Source organism: Mesoplodon mirus (assembly GCF_964341445.2).
Source record: "Mesoplodon mirus genome assembly, chromosome: X".
Lineage (NCBI taxonomy): Eukaryota > Metazoa > Chordata > Mammalia > Artiodactyla > Ziphiidae > Mesoplodon > Mesoplodon mirus.
In genome coordinates, this window is record NC_138981.1 from 34,327,381 (window position 1) to 34,342,367 (window position 14,987).

General features: G+C 35.5%; 1 protein-coding gene across 1 annotated transcript in view; it reads left to right on the forward strand.

Annotated features, from left to right (window-relative positions):
- The window catches only part of CFAP47 (cilia and flagella associated protein 47), a gene marked incomplete at both ends in the record, with an annotated part of 304,526 nt that overhangs the window by 165,153 nt on the left and 124,386 nt on the right, over window positions 1-14,987 (forward strand). Inside the window, 2 exon segments of the mRNA XM_082609208.1 lie at window positions 706-879; window positions 8,796-8,907. Coding sequence (XP_082465334.1) covers window positions 706-879; window positions 8,796-8,907 — 286 coding nt within the window.

The following is a 14,987-nucleotide window of genomic DNA, read 5'->3' on the forward strand; positions in this document are numbered from 1 at the left end:
TGTGTGATGTTAACATATATAATTTGTGATAAATTTTCTTGCAGAAAAGTTATATTTTCTGGCGGAGGTGGGGTGGTGGTGTGATGAATTGGGAAATTGGTTGGGGTTGACATATATACACTAATACGTATGAAATGGGTAACTAATAAAAACCTGCTGTATAAAAAAATAAATAAAATTAAACTAAAAAATTTAAAAAAAGAAAAGTTATATTTTCTATGAATTTGATCATTAGTGTTCACTCTGCTTGAAACTTTAACAAATGTTGTAACTTGAGGGATAAATATTCTGAAAGTCACAATGTCATAGGCTGTCAATATTTACGTCTAGATTATTTTTACATAATATGTTTAACAAAGTAAAATCATTGCTTTTTTGTATTCAGTAAGGAAGTTTGTACTTCAGAAAATATTTTCTTAAGTCATATTTCTTTGACAAGGATGTCAACAGGCATATAATTGCTATGTATGAGAATGCCTATTAAACTGTCACTTAGAGAAAATGAAAAGAAATGAAGAGCTTTTCACAGGAAATTCATCTTTATTCGTTCAGTAGAAGTATTTATATATAAACTGGAAAAGCTAATGACTGGCACCTCCTTGAAAGCTCATTTCATTGATCAGATTCAAGATTACTAAAATAGAAGAGATTGTTGGCATCCAACTGTCACTCCTATAGAGCTGAAATTTGGCTGACTTGTCACAGGGCAAACTTACTCTACAAAATGAAGTAGATGGTATGGAGCATATCTTTGACATAAAAGTGATTGGAAAAAGACGGCTGGCCTTGGAACACATCACCGTAGACTGTCAAGTGGTGGAGATAACAAATAAACCCATAATGGTGCCCAATTATACAACAAGCATCCTAACATTTAAGGTAAGATTTTGGGTTTTTTTTTTTTTTTTTTTGGTATGAAAGTGTTTTCAGAAGGAGTATATTGAATTATATATTTAAAAACATTTAATTTTACTTAACTAGGTGAAGCAGTGTGACATAAGGAGATGGTTAGAATTCTCCTTTCTGCTAGTCCAACAGCTTTTAAAATGCCTTTTCGATTATAAAGTTGAATTAGCACCAAACAAGTTTTATATCTAAATATTAGTATATAATCATAAAACACATTAAAATTTACTTATTTGAGTCATGTGTATTTTCACTTGAAGAAATTGTACATGACAATGAAAGATATTTTTTAAAAAACTTTTAAACAGCTTTTAAAATTGTAATGTGATATCTGCAAGCATGAAATTTCAAAAGTGTGTCCTATCATTTACCAGTGTGAATAATAGTGGGAATGTGAAGAAATGCATAATTATTTACATCTTTATTTTTTATGAGGTTTTGTACTTGGCCCTCCTCACTTGATTTGTTTAAGCAAATCTGAAAATAAATTTTTCTACTCCCCACTCCCATATTTATCTACAAATTATGTGCCCAATAGGATCCTCAAAGAAGCTTCAAATATCTATCCATCATAGATGCCTGAATCTAGTTTTAGAGGGTACATCAGAAGTTTAGAAATTCTCTGGGTTTGTCTTCTGCTTTTTTTGGTAATCTTGAAAAATATGCTTTGATTTTGTTCTTCTTTCCTTACTGGATTGCAAATAGAGTGAATATTATGAATGAAAATCTCATCTTCTCACTCCCCTGCTAAAACTCTTCACTGTCATCTCTTGCCTTCAGGATTGAGTCCAGGCTCCCTGAAGTGGCTTTCACGTGTTTCAAAAGCCTATCTGCTCAGCTTTCTCTCTTAGCACTCCTGGCTCCAGCCACACTTAGGCCATTTGTATATAGTATTTCCTTTTACTACTGCCTGGAAATCTCTATCCAATTCCCTGTCTTCCACTTCTCTGTGTATGTCTAACTCCTTTTCATTCTTTATGACAAAGCTTAGATGCCACTTTTCCAAGACTCTTTCTACATCCCCATAAACCTGGATGAGATGCCTTTCATGTGCTTCCACGGCATTTTTTTTTTTACTTTTCCCACCATCATGTACATTACATCCTATTGCTATTACCTGTTCTCCACCAGATTATTCTTCTCCACCAGATTATGAACTGTGAGAAAAGGGGCATGCCCCTCGTATCCATACTTTTGTACTTAGCATAAATCATAGTATCAAGCACATAATAGTTTTTCAAGGAAGATTTGTTTAATGAACGGATACAAACATAGTGGATGGCTTTTCAAATGGAAGGAAGAAAGGAAAGAACGAGGGAAAGAAGGAAGGAAAGAAAAGAAAAGAAAAGAGCATGACTACTTGCACTTGCTATAACTAAGGAAAAAAATCATTTTTCCACCACTCCCTTTCCCCTTCCAGAATTTTCTGGTGAGCAAGAAATCCTGTCTTATGAGTTTGATGAAAACAGGTTAAAGAAAAAGTTGCTTAATTTCTTACATTGGTTATTTCATTTTGTTATTATGGCAGAGGTGATGTCTGTAGGTTTTTAAAATTTTTATTCTTCAGAATGAATGCATTTTTAAAAAATGTAGGCCTTTAAAAATAGTAATTATGCTATATTAACTATATTTCTCTAATTAAATGTAGAAGTGGAATTCTGTTCATAACAGAATTGTACTTACAGGAAATAATAATCAAAGTCTATATTTCTGTGGTTTCAATACACAAATAAAACTGAAGAATCTGGTTAATTTTACCTTTAGAGTGTAAGTTTTCAGTGAGGCCCTTTCTGTAATTAAAGATACTACATATTAAATTAATTAAATGTCATTTCATTAAGATATTAATAATACTGTTCATGTATTCCAGTTCTTCTATATTTCTATATTTAAATAGCATCAACAATTATAAAGGAACAGAAACATGTTTAAGACCGAAGAAACATTTGTCCCTAGAGATATTATGAATAAAGTATCACCTTTCTTAATTTGAAAATCACCATTATTTTTAATCAGCATGTACTAATGACCATTACCAATTTGCCCTTTCTTTTCATTCATAATATTTAGTTTATTGCTGGTATTTCAATGGAAATTCTATTGAGAAACAACTGAGGTGCTGCTAAGGAGAAAGGCTAGACTGAGAAACTTTGCTTTATAGTGTCAGGATTCATCTTGCACTTCCTTTGAGACTACTGAAATGCTTCTGATTCTCCATCTTCATTCTTCAATGTGTAAAATGAAGTTGGCCTCTGTGCACTCAAGGCTGATTCTCATTCTTTCCCCCCCACCTCTTTCTCTCTTTCTCTCTCTTTCAATACCTTCCTCATCATTGGATTATTTTTCTTAATCTATAAATATTCTCAAAGATTTTCCATTATAAGATAAAACTTGTCTCTAACAATAGCCCTTCAGCTATTACCCTCTATATTTTCTGTGATTGCTAAACTTCTTGAAAAAGCAGTATTTACATGATCACTTCTTATTTCATGGTGGTCCATTTGTATCTACTCTACTCTGTTGAAACTTCTGCCACAAAGATCACCCATAACTTTTGGTCAAGAAAAATCAGTTCTTTTCCCAAGTTATCTGCCTCAAAACTCCTATAATGTTTGGCACTGTCTGTCTGCCTTCTTAATACTCTTCACCCTTTATTTTACATCATTCTATATTCCTAATCTCCATGCCATTTCTGGATTGTTACTTATCTGGTCCTTTTATTCCTCTAGGCTTCTCATTTCTTTTCAAGTTTCCACCTTCTAAAGCATTCTTAGTCTGTACAACATCCCACTTGGCAGTTTTTTGGCTTCAAACTATCAACTAGGTACAAATGCCAAATTCATACTTTTACTCAAGATGTATTAGCTTCAGCCCCTCATTTTTGACTGCTTGCTGTACACCTCCACTTTGACAGTCTGCTAACAACTCAGACTCACTATATTCTTTTCATGTCTTTTCCTTGTTCTATTTTTCATTGCTGTTGGTATTGATTTTTATGATGCTTTGTGTTTTTTTTTTAAAAAAGCCTTTTAACATATATTTAATCTCATTGCTACAAGAATAGTTTGCAATAGAAGGTTGAGACTTCCCTAACAGGAAAGAGAATATAAAAAAATCAGAGAATATAATTGAGATACAGGTAAAATGCTATGGCATTTTATCAAAGTGACCAAGGAGTAGGAAATAGTTGTGCAATAAAGAAAACAGGAGACCTGGGACTTCCAAAATGGTGGAACAAGGAGTTTCATAAACCTGTTCCTCCTTAAAAGCAATAAAAACACTAACAAAAATTGTCAAAATGAAAATTTTTAAATCTTGAAATTAAACAAAGATTTCAAACAATCTGAGGAGTATTTACTCAAGAAAAACTCTGAATCCTGGTAAGAGCAGGGTGATTTGTGACATTTTGACTTGACCCATTTCTATCCCCCTCTCCTCAGCTCTGCAATCTTGCAATCACAGTAGCTATGAAAACTGTAACCTTGCAAACAAAGGAAGAGGCAGACTGAGTATGGCTCTCCTCACAATTCCCATCCCCAATACATTGTCACAACTAACTTGACCTTTCTTGTAGCTCTCTAGCAACACCCCACCCCACGAGCAAGGTGTTGTCATCTTTTGACTTGTTTCATATCTTGCTCAGATGGAAAGGCCCTATCCTCAGGACATTTGCCAAAAATATTCAGTAGCTTTACATTGCAGTTGCCTGAGGCTGCAGTAACAGTTGTGGCCAACTAGAGTTTGGCTAAAAACTTGAGAGGAAGATCTGGGGAATAAGATGTCCATAGGGGATTTTAAAACTCTGACATATCCCTGGGGAACAAGCCAGCCACGTGCATGTGCAGAGTGGTGCGCTTGCCCAGGGAAGGCAGAGAGGGTGCCAGTATTTTCATCTCTGGCTGATGGAGAGGTGCTGTGTGAGCTGGAAGCTAAGGCTAAGGTAGAGTTGTAAACTACCTGAGTGATGAAGGTATGCCACAATATGTATGCAGTGCTCCTTGACAAAGGGTAAAAGATTTATTGTTTCAGACATGTAAAGAAACCTGTGACAAACTACAGGCATACCTTGGAGATATTTGGTTTGGGTTCCAGACCACCACCACAATAAAGCAAATATCACAGTAAAGCAAGTCACACGAATTTTTGTTTCCCAGTGCATATAAAAGTTATGTTTATGTTTACACTATACTGTAGTTTAAGTACACAATAGCATTATGTCTAAAAAGAACAATGTACATACCTTCATTAAAAAATACTTTATTGCTAAAAAATGCCAAAGCAATTACAATAATAACATCAAAGATCACTGATCACCATAATAAATATAAAAATAATGAAAAAGTTTGAAATATTCCAAATATTATCAAAGTGTGACAAAGTGAACAAATGCTATTGGAAAAATGGCACTTATAGACTTGCACGATGCAAAGTTACCACAAACTTTCAGTTTGTAAAAGAAAAAAAAAAGAAAATGCACTAAAGCAAAGCACAATAATGCTAGTATGCTTGTATTACTGACCACTAAGCTATTTACTGGACAAACACTACAGTGAATGCAGAATTTACAGAGTTCATCCAGAAAAATCACTAAATCAACAAAGAACAAAGCAACAAAAACAAGAACAACATAAACTATGGGGAGGTAGTGATCTGATTTCAAAAATGGCTACATAGGGCTTCCCTGGTGGCGCAGTAGTTGAGAGTCCGCCTGCCGACGCAGGGGACACGGGTTCGTGCCCCGGTCCGGGAAGATCCCACATGCCGCGGAGCGGCTGGGCCCATGAGCCATGGCCGCTGAGCCTGCGCGTCCGGAGCCTGTGCTCCACAACAGGAGAGGCCACAACAGTGAGAGGCCCGCGTACCGCAAAAAAAAAAAAAAAAAAATGGCTACATTATCTTATATAAAATGTATATTTTTCAACAACAAAAATTATGAGACAAAGAAAAAGGAAATAAAGAAACAGGAGAGTATGGCCCATATACAAGAAAATAAGCAGTCACTAGAAGTTGTCTCTGAAGGGGCCCACATGTAGGATTACTGGACAGAGTTTATAATAAAACCTTTGTAAATATGTTCAATGAACTAAAAGAAATGGTATCTGAAGAATTAATGAAAAGTTTCAATAAAGAGTATCAGTAAGTATTAATATGTAGAAATTATAAAAAGATAAATTCTACAGCTGAAAAGTACAATAAAAAAGGGAAACATTCACTATATGGGCTCAAAATATTTTCTAATTTCCCTTGGGATTTCTTCTTTGACATATTGTTTATTTAGGATTATGCTATTTTAAATTCTACCTATTTAAGGATTTCCCAAATTTCTTTCCATTTTTGATTTCTAATTTAATTCTGTTGTTGTCAGAAACATACTGTATATGATTCCAGCCGTTTTAAATTTATTGAGGCTTCTTTTATGTCCTAAGACATGGTCTACCCTGGAAAATATTCCATGTGTACTTGAAACATGCTAAAAGGCATCCATGAAAATCCCACAACTAACATCATACTTAATGGTAAAACATTGAATAACTTTCCCTGTGGTCAGGAGCAAGACAAGGATTTTCCACCCTTGCCACTTCTATTCAACATTGTACTAGAGGGTAGTAGCTAGTGCAATTAGTTAAGAACAAGAAATAAAGGCATGCACAGTGAAAAGGGAGAAATCATACAATCTGTATTTACAGATATGATCTTATAAATAGAAAATTATACAGAATCCACTAAATATACTATCAAAACTAATAAATGAGTTCAGAAGATTTGCTGGATATGAGATCAATATACAAAAATTAATCATTTCTATACACTAGTGATACAAAATGAAATTAATAATCATTTATAATAGTATCAAAAAGAACAAAATGCTTAGGAACAAGTTTGACAAAAGTAGGTCAAGATTTATACATTGAAAACTACAAAACATTATTGAAGGATATTAAAGAAATTCTAAATAAATAGAAAGACATCACTTGCTCATGGGTCAGAAGACTTAATATTGTTATGATGGCAATATTAAAAAAAATTGATATACAAATTGAACACAATATCAAAATCCTAACTGACTTTTTTGCAGAATCTTACAAGGTAATCCTGAAATTCTTGTAGAAATGCAAGGGACACAGAAGAGCCAAAGCAATCCTGTGCAATAAGAAAGAAAGTAGATGACTCACACTTTCTCATTTTAAAACTTACTACAAACCCTTAAATGCAAAGCTATAATATTAAAGAAAATGTATTGGCATCAGGTAGACATGTAGATGAATGGAATAGAATAGAATGTGCAGAAACTAACCTTTATAATAATGGTTAATCGATTTTTGACAAGGTTGCTAAGAGAATTCAGTGAGACAAAATAGTCTTTTTTAAAAATCATGCTGAGACAACTTTATAGTCACGTACAAAAAAATGAATTTGGACCCCTTAACTCATACCATGTGCAAAAGTAAACTCAAAAAGGATCATAGACTAAAATTTAGTAGCTAAAACTATAAAAATCATAGAAGAAAACATACAAGTAAAATCTTCATGACCTTGGGTTTGGCAATTATTTTTTTAGGTATGACATTGGTGTGACAAAACAATAAACAAATACAAAGTTGAAATGTTTGTGCTGCAAATGATACCTTGAAGAAAGTACAAAAACGGCCCACAGAATGAGAGAAAATATCCACATGCCCAATATCTGATAAGGGCCTTGTTTCTAGAATATATAAACATCTCTTACAATTTAATAATAAAATGACAAGTAACACAGTTTTTTAAATGTGTGAAGAGTTTGAAAAGAGTCCCCAAAAAGGATATGCAAATGAACAATAAGCACATGAAAAGATACTCAACATTATTAATCCTTAGGGAAATGCAAATCAAAATCACAGTGAGATACCACTTCACACTCATTAGGATGGCTATCATAGAAATGACAGACAAAAACTTTGAGAAAAGCTGTAGAGAAACAGGAACCATCATTCATTGCTGGTGGGAAAGAAAAATGGTGCAGCCATTTTGGAAAAGAGTTTTGGAAAGCAGTAATTTAAAAGCTTAAACATCTGGTTATCATATGTCCCAGCAATTCCACACCAAGATGTATGTCCATAAGAAAAGAAAATCTGTGTCTACTCAAAAACTTGTACATGTTTTCATAGCTGCATTATTCATAATAGACAAAAATGAAAACACCCCAAATTTCCATCAACTTATGAATGGATACACAAAATGTGGTTGTTATACAATTTAATACCATTCGTCAATAAAAAGAAGTGATGTACTGATAAACACCACAACATAGATGAACCTTGAAAACATTATGCTAAGTGAAAAAAAGCTAGTCACGAAAGACCACATACTGTATGATTTCTTTTTTATTAATTGTTCAAGATAGGCACATCTATAGAGGGACAAAGTAGATTAGTGTTTGCCTGGGCAGTGGTGAGTGGGGGGGGTGGGCAGCAAGATGAAAGTACTCACTAAGGTGAAAGTTGAATCTAGCCAACAAGAGTTGTGGCCAAATGCTGCTTAAATATTATTTATATGCTGTAGTAATATTGATGTAGAAATTCATTGAAATGGTTTATCTTTTGTACATCAAATTACATAAATAAAATTCTGCATGGCCTATAAAAGCTAGTCTGATTGTCTAAGCATCGGTGATCTTGCTACAAGTAGCAACAGAAAATAAACATTGTTCTTTTGTTCTATTTTTTCATATGTCTCAGATTTTTCTTCTGCTGTATGTATCATTTTTCTGGTTTGCTTTTCATTTAAAAGTGAACAGTTTTAATGGAAGTATTTAAGTTAAATTTCAGCTTTGCCTGTGCTTTAGCTTATTATACTAATTTCATGGAAATGTTGACATTATATAATTCCTGTTTTTGAATTCTCTTTTTTAGGTGTCCTCAGATCTTCTGATGGTGTGGGGAAACCCACACATCACCATAGACCCTGATAATGCAATTCCCTATATTCTACACGTATGCCCTTGGAAACGTGGTATATTCAAAGGTAACAAAATTGTTAATGAAATGTTATTAACTACCATACTGGGAAAGATGCGTGATGAGAATAAATTAAAAAGTAACTTAAATTTCCCCTTTCTAATAAATAACCCAGAGGGAAATTTAGTTTTCCATTTCAGTCATTACCTTTCTAAATAATCAGAGCTTTGGGGCATACATTTTATGTCTATAGTGCTATACTCTCTTGTCCATTTTTTAAAATTTATTTGTGGGGCAAATTCCTAGAAGTAGAAATATTTAGTTAAGCCATTTACATTTAAAATTGTGGTAAACACTTTCAAATAGTTATATCAATTTATGAGCCAGACAGCGTCCTATGAGAATATCTCCTTATAGGACTAAGTATTATAAAAACATGTACATATACTTAATTGAACATGAAAAATAGGTTAAAGGCTTTGGTATATGTGAAGTTTTCTTCGTTTCTCCCTAGTAAAACATTCATTTATGCAAATTGCCTGATGGTCCCTGAAAAGAATTGCTTGCTTGGGAATGGGAGTGAGGGGTATTCCTACAAAGCTTTTGATGAGAGAGGAGGTGAGAGGTGTAGAAGACTAACAGGGAAGAACTGAGGGACTGTAATTCATCAAAGGAATAATTGTTCTATTCGGGAGAGAATTCAGTGTCCCATGGTGGTTAGATCCTGCTGAGGAAATTATTAAAATGTTGGTAAATGGATACAGTTTAAAAATGTAGAAAGCATACAGCCAGTAACAATCTTGTACTGCCTGGAAGTAGTAGCCCCTCATCCTTGCTTGCCTCAACAAAGAATGTTTTAGGAAAAGGTCTGTACCTAGCATAGGAGCTGTAGAGAGCTGCTCCAAATAAGAAAGTACATAGAGAGTAGGCTGAATGCCAGCGCTGTTAACAAGCAGAAGGGAAATTTCAGAATGGCAACCACAGTGATCCAGTTACTACCACTGTAATAGAATATGCTACGGGTGAATAGCCAACCCACCTATCCCCACTCTCTACTTCTAGTTGGCTTGACCTCAAATGTCACCATAGGGGCTTCCCTGGTGACGCAGTGGTTGAGAGTCCACCTGCCAATGCAGGGGACACGGGTTCGTGCCCGGTCTGGGAAGATCCCACATGCCGCGAAGCGGCTGGGCCCGTGAGCCATGGCCGCTGAGCCTGCGCGTCTGGAGCCTGTGCTCCACAACGGGACAGGCCACAACAGTGAGATGCCCGCGTACTGAAAAACTAAAAAATTAAATAATGTCACCATAGTCATAGCTGTTAGCATCTTGTGAAATCTTCCCGTCACTTTTCAGACATTTGGCTTTACAGAGTCCATTAACAATTCTCCATGTGATAGGTAGATTTTGAACTAGAGTGAGCCTATTCCAGGCATTTCAATAAAGTAGCATATTTTTTGCCATTTTTAATGTAATTCACAGGATAGAAATGTAAATTTCAGTTTTCATCTTAATCATCAAATGACAATCCTAATTTTCCTTAGTTCTGGAATTTTAACTAGTCTTTTGTAAAGAGTAGCAAGTGATTCAGAATTGCTATTATTATTTTTTATGTAAGTAATAAATCTGAGTTTCCTGTTCTATAAAAGGCAGTGAGGTCTGCTATGTGTGAGAAGGAACATAAGAGGAACTTCAAATGGTAGAACATTGTTGAATTGGGAGTGTTTATGACTCCTTTAAGCAAAACGGAGCTGCTGATCCATGAATCAGACTCTTAAAGTTATAGAAAGGGAGCTAAGAAGAATTAAATAATCAGATTTAATATATCTTTCCTTTGTATAGTCATTTTTGTTGATTTTGGCAGCATTTCTGAGACCATAAAATTTCAAAACGTATTTTCACTGATCAGATAAGGACTCTTAGCATGCTGATTTGAAGGACTTTAGAAGAAATTTGGGGAACTTAAAGGCAACTCAGGATACATCGTTAGGTGAGGATGAATTGGTAAATATTGCTGGCTACACAAGAGCTTTTGCAGGCTTCATAATTTTGAAAAATATTTGCAAGACATGTTCGTGATTGTTCTTCCCAGGGCAGTCCTTTAAATTTGAATTAATGTTGCCATTATGATTTGGACAGGCTGAGCCTGTAAAGAAGGTAAACTCCATTTTTATTGATATTACTGTTGGAAGGCTGCTACAATATTTTAAGCAGTGTAAATGTAATTGCTTCTGAACAGTTGTTAGTCTGTTGTAATATAAAGAAAACTAGACTAAAATTTTCATACATATATGAAAACATTCCTATTTGTGCTGGTTAAAGAAGTATGTCAATGTGCATGTGTATATCACCCATCTTAAAAAGAAAAAACTTGGTGCACATTTTCAGTTCTGTCCTTAGTTATATAAACAATTATTTACAAAAGGCCTATAATTTGGAAAGTCTTGATAAGTATAGTAGTTATAAACAAAGCTGATCTTTAACCAGTTATGCTCTGTTTGTTAAAATGTTTTCACAGATGCTTTTCCTCATATGTTGGCAAATACTCAATTGTTTGAGCTCCACTTAGGTGTAACTTTTGATCTCTAGCCACCACAGCCCCTCCCTTTGCCCCCCCACCCGGACTTCCCAACAATTCAGCAACAAATAAAGTGTTAACACATGCCTCAGGACTTGGATCCAGTGTCCTTCCTGACTGGTCAGAGCTGGAATATAGGTTTGGTAATTATTTCAAATATTACCACTGGATAAAAGATAGATCTCATATGGCTCCTACTTCCTAGGAATTCATATCTGGTGGTAGAAATAGATATCCATAAGTCATCTCAGTACAAGGTACACACTGATGTACCACGAGTTTAAACATGGCACTGCAGAGCATGATATTGGGAAACGTTAACCCTAACAGTGGGAGTCCTAGAGGGCATCTTAGGAGATAATGGGTTTGATCTGGACCTTAAAGGATGAACTGGGATTTATCAGCCGTTATGGTGGGGAGCGCATTCTAGCAGAGGAAACAACCTTATTGAAAACACAGAGAAGTTACTTTCTGTAAATAATGAATAGAGGGGTGTGTCTGGAGTGTGTGTTTGTGGTAGCCAATGCAGAGTGATATACAGTTAGAAAACCAGGCAGACTTTGCTGGACAGAGTTGTGTTTTACTTCTTACTGCAGTTGGAGCCATTGAAAATTTCTGAGAGGCATGAGTCAACTGAGTTTTAGAAAGAAAAGTCTGGAGGTAACATATAAAATGGATAGGAGGTACAAGAGAGGGTGGATAGATCTGAGAGATCATTTAGGGGCCTTTAGCAATATTCTGGTTGATTAGTTCTCAGTATTAGTTTGTGCCTCTTCTCCCAAAAGCAGACCCTGAGAAAAGAGTTTAATTGCAAGTAGTTTTTTTGAGAGGTGATCACAGGAAGCACGCTGACCAAATGGGGAAGTAAGATGCTGAAGGGAAAAAGTCAGAAAATGAGCTAGATACCAGATTACTGCTGAGACCTGGGGAACCTCACTGGGAACTTTCTGAGAGAATTGTCAGGCTGAAGGGTAAAGAAATTGGGGTAAACATCCTCTACCTCCTTTCCCTCAATGATTAAAGTTTGTTCTTAGGGCAGATTCCCATGGCAGTGAATTCCCACTGGAAAAGAGTCATAGCAAACCACTGGTGTGAATGCGAACTGTCTGCAGAGGGGACTGAGTCATATGTGGCATATACTAAAGTAGGTGTCATGGCATATTGATTGGTAGGTAGAAATTTTGAGAAATGGATGGGACTGGAATTATCACAGGAGCCTGCAGTGAACTACAATCATGTTTCAGGCATACCTATGTGGAGGTTTAAATTTGAATGCCTCTTTGGCCATGGAACAAAAAGTTAAGGTTGACCACTTAAATGAACATTAAGGGCAGACGAAACTAAGCCAGTGCTCGTGGGTTAAAAAAAACAGAAGTGAAGTTTCAAGAAAAGTAACAGTGGAAAATGATGCTGTAGCAGCTTGGGTTTCCAGGGAATCAGACTCTGAGATGGGAGATTAGTTTATAGGACATTTATTAGGGAATGTGTTGTGATCAACACTTGTGAAAGGAAAAGGTAAGAAAACATACTGACCGGAGGGAAAAGTTGAGTTTCCGGACAGGTGGAATGAAGGCTTTTAGTCAACTCACTGGGGCCTCTGAAGCTGGGATGGTCCTCTGGACTTGTCCCAAGTTAGGATAAGGGGACTGGGCCTTTATGCTGCTGTGCTGATCAGTCATTGAAAGTGGACTACATGTGGAAGGAGGTTTGACCTTGGGTGAGGCTTTTTTTTTTTTTTTTTTCACTCAAGGTGCCATGCCTAAAGAGGGCTTGACCAAATAGTCATTTTCCAGCATTATTCCTAGTAGCAACAGAAATAAGTCCTTCATTCCTGAAAAGGAAAATGGTTGATGTAGCATAATGTCTATCACAGCTGCATTTGATGAAGATTGAATAAGGAGAGAGAAGGGAGAAAGGCGAGTCAAGTGTACTTCTGATAGTAAGCAACTCTAAGGAAGGTGATACCATTAACTGCGAGAGAGAGATCAGCAGGTTAGATTTACTAGTTAGGGAGGGAAAGCCCAGTTCTATCTTGATTTGAAGATTATCTTTTTTGTGTCAGTAAATTTCATAAAAATGGAAAAATACTGAATCAGTCAACCTAGATATGAAAGCATAGAACCTTAAAGGGAAACAGACACATAAAACCAAGCAAACAAAAACACCGTGTGTAAAGGCAGAAATGTGTTAATGACTAAATGCATTAAAACGTAATGGCCTAATTCTCTCCTTAACAACCAGAAAATGACCTCTCTGGTCATTAGAATGCAAAAAGCAAATATTACTGTCCATTATTACAGGATTAGTATGTAACAAAATATAGACATGTAGTAATGGCCTGTGGCTTATTTGTAGTAGTGAAATATGCAACTAAATTTCCATTCGTCTCAGGTAGAAACTTGATTTTTTGTACAAGGCCAATATTTAGTGAAGATGATTATGCATTAACAGTTAGCATATACTTTAGTAACAATAATCCTTAAATTTATTTTGATTGCAATAACATGATTCACAAATATGATTTAGAGATGGCTGTAAACATGCACGTTCACAACATAGAGCAACTCACTCCTAATATAGCACTAAGAAAATGAACTTGTAGGAATTAAGGTTATACAATTTGATATAACCTACATATCATTTTTTCTAATAGTTTGCTCCATTTGCTCTTCAGTAATCTACATGGAACACATATGTCTCTGGCATAACTGTTCTGAGTTTCTTATGAGGAAATCACAGTAATCAGCTCAGTGCCCTCCAGCTTGTGAATATCAGGGTGATAATATAACTTTAAAAAGCAGATTTTAATAAAAACAAACAGGTGACTGTCTAAACTTGTGGGAATACCACTAGGGCCCCCTTTCTCTGAAGAGAAATGAAGAGTTATGAAGCTAAATAATTAATTTGGGGTTTAGTAGTCCAAAAATATAATGTGAAATCGAAGCCCAAATGTGAAGCCCAAACCATGCAAGCCTGGGCTCTTTGACAGGTTTGTTTTCTGATTCCCAATTATGACCCCGAAAGGCAAGACTCCAGGATACCACAGAGTAGTTCATATTCCAGAACAGATATCTCCAGTGATGGCTCAGTGCAGTGGATTCCTGCTTTCTTAGCTTGTATGTGTGTTTAACTTAAACTTGGCAGTTGAGAGAGGATTCTTTGAACATCTCTTCCAACATATTATGGAAATGGCGATCCCTAGATATCTTTAAACAGCTTTTATCTTACTGTTAACCAATGCAGTTGATTTATCTAACCTAAGCATAAGACTTCGTAATTATCCCTTATGATCCCCCAGTTGTGAGGAACATACTTTCATCTCCAGGGAAGAAGTCTTTAGAAATCCTTCCAATTGTTAATGACATTTATTTGTGAAAAAAAAAAGGGGGGGGGAACTTGGGTAGTTGAATATCTTATCTTTGTCTGCAGAGTCATGGAAGTCCACAAGGACTATTTATTGAACTATTTAAATTTATGAACTAAAATCAGACTGAAATAATTTAATATGTTGATCATGGCATGGTAGCCTAAAATGATCTCTAAACATTAAACAAGAGTATGTTTACACCT